General features: G+C 44.2%; 1 protein-coding gene across 13 annotated transcripts in view; it reads right to left on the bottom strand.

Moving 5' to 3' along the window:
* LOC125034532 overlaps positions 1-2,500 on the bottom strand; it is a 133,534-nt gene that overhangs the window by 82,167 nt on the left and 48,867 nt on the right. For all 13 annotated transcript variants that reach the window (XM_047626395.1, XM_047626390.1, XM_047626391.1 and 10 more), the window contains one exon: positions 85-1,025. In XM_047626395.1, the coding sequence (XP_047482351.1) occupies positions 85-1,025 (941 nt within the window). The remainder of the gene's footprint in view (positions 1-84; positions 1,026-2,500) is intronic.

Genomic DNA, 2,500 nt, shown 5'->3' with positions numbered 1-2,500 from the left:
TTCTAAAAGATCTTAGCTAGAAAGTAAATCAGCAAACCAGAAAAATAAACATTACTGGAAACAAGACCAAATTTAATATCTTACCACCAACAGACTTGTTATCATCAGCATGACTCTGTGCACTCTGCTGTTTCCAAGTTGTCTGATTAGGGAGAGCTGCAAAAGTAGTTTTCTTTTCTGGTCCTTTGTTACTTCGCTTGGTTGTATCTTCTTTATCAGACTGCATGTATATAATATTAATACCACCTGGAAGCTGTTCTTTTAACTTGGAAAGCTCTGCAAAGCTAGTAGCCTTAGACATTTTTTCTCTATCAAAGGAAAGGTCACTTTCACTGCCAGAGTCCATAGCTTCTACTGCACTTTTCCTTGGATCGCGTGCCATTAATTTTTCTTTACTTGTATATTGTGAAGAATCATGCTTTTCTCGCTCTAATGCTTCTCTTTCTAGCTTGTCAATTAAACGATTATCAAGTTCATCAATGCTACTACGATCAAATTCTCTTCGCCTCTCAACACTTCGTTCTCGACTGCCACGAGATTCTGGCCTTGCACTTCCTTCCCGAGATTCCCTGGCTTGTGACCCTTCCCATGTAGTGTTCTCTCTTCTCCCTGTATGCACAAATGGTTCTTTATCAGGATTTCTGGAAATGTAATTTAAATTATCTTGGCTTCCACCAAAGTTTTCTATAGTTAACTGTGAGTCCTCAGCAGAAACTGAATTACGCCGTGATCTTGATCGGCCATGTGGTCTTTCCTCATATCTGGAAGGCATGCCTGCTGCTGGTAGGTCAGGTTGAGAGTTTGTGAAACTCCCACGACGAACAAGGCCTCTACTCCTCTCTCCCAATTCTTCCTCCTTACTGTCCATGTTGTATCTTTCTTTGGCAGCACATCTTGATGAGTAGTGTGGTTCAAAATCCTGTGAAGCCCGAGGTGACTGCTGAGTTCGCATCATGTCACTGAGTGTAGCTAATCCACGGGAACGCTGCACAACAAAGTCTCCTTCTTGTCCATCACTCATAGAACTGGAAAAACAAAAAGAAAAAAATTGTGTCATCTAATTTTAAAGATGTCCCAGGAAATTCAAACATTTAACAAAATCAGATCAACTTCTGGTCTTTGCTCTTGATGCTTCTAAGGCATTTGTACGGTACTGGAATTTAGACAAGACAACGATGACAAATACAAAAATATAATATTAATATTTACTAACAAACATATATCAAAATCATCTTTCCAGCTCTATTCTAATAAAGAGATGTTTAATGGAGACATGAAAGAAAAGGTAATTGATAAGATGTAGAACTATAAAATTGACCAGTAAAATGGGTATTGGTAGGGGGTCAAGTTACTCATACAAAGCCTTCAATAGTAAATACTGGATTGGGGTAACATGGATGACATGCCAGAAAAAAAAAAAATGGCAGAGTGGCAGGTGAAAGGAATGTGACAACCTGAAAAAAATTGGCTAAAAGCAGGGTTGATGAGAACACACTGTCTTGAGATGGTGTTGCCAAAAGAAGGGAGATTAGGATTAGTGGGGATCTAGGAAGAGACTCATGCATTACTTTGACTGGTAAACAAGGGTGGAATGCACCATAGATGAACCATTCCTAGAAGAGTGCAGCTCAATGGAGGGAAACTTCTATTCCATTCCTTCCAGTGTGTGTGTGGTGTGTGTGTGGTGTGTGTGGTGTGTGTGGTGTGTGTGGTGTGTGTGGTGTGTGTGGTGTGTGGTGTGTGGTGTGTGTGGTGTGTGTGGTGTGTGTGGTGTGTGTGGTGTGTGTGGTGTGTGGGGTGTGTGAGCGCATTGTGTGTGTGTGTGTGTGTGTGTGTGTGTGTGTGTGTGTGTGTGTGTGTGTGTGTGTGTGTGTGTCTGTGTGTCTGTGTGTCTGTGTGTCTGTGTGTCTGTGTGTCTGTGTGTCTGTGTGTCTGTGAGTCTGAGAGTCTGAGAGTCTGAGAGTCTGAGAGTCTGAGAGTCTGTGTGTCTGTGTGTCTGTGTGTCTGTGTGTCTGTGAATCTGTGAGTCTGTGAGTCTGTGAGTCTGTGAGTCTGTGTGTGTGGTGTGGTGTGGTGTGGTGTGGTGTGTGTGTGGTGTGTGTGGTTTGTGGTGTGTGTGGTTTGTGGTGTGTGTGTGGGGTGTGTGTGGGGTGTGTGTGGGGTGTGTGTGTGTGTGTGTGTGTGTGTGTGTGTGTGTGTGTGTGTGTGTGTGTGTGTGTGTGTGTGTGTGTGTGTGTCTGTGTGTGTGGTGTGGTGTGGTGTGGTGTGGTGTGGTGTGGTGTGGTGTGGTGTGTGTGTGGTGTGTGTGGTGTGCGTGGTGTGCGTGGTGTGTGGTGTGTGTGGTGTGTGTGGTGTGTGTGGTGTGTGTGGTGTGTGTGGTGTGTGTGGTGTGTGTGGTGTGTGTGGTGTGTGTGTTGTGTGGTGTGTGGGGTGTGGGGTGTGTGTGTGTGTGTGTGTGTGTGTGTGTGTGTGTGTGTGTGTGTGTGTGTGTGTGTGTGTG

The sequence above is a fragment of the Penaeus chinensis genome, chromosome 18, assembly GCF_019202785.1.
Source record: "Penaeus chinensis breed Huanghai No. 1 chromosome 18, ASM1920278v2, whole genome shotgun sequence".
NCBI lineage: Eukaryota > Metazoa > Arthropoda > Malacostraca > Decapoda > Penaeidae > Penaeus > Penaeus chinensis.
Note: the sequence above shows the minus strand (reverse complement) of the source record. Positions and strands in the feature narration are given on the sequence as shown.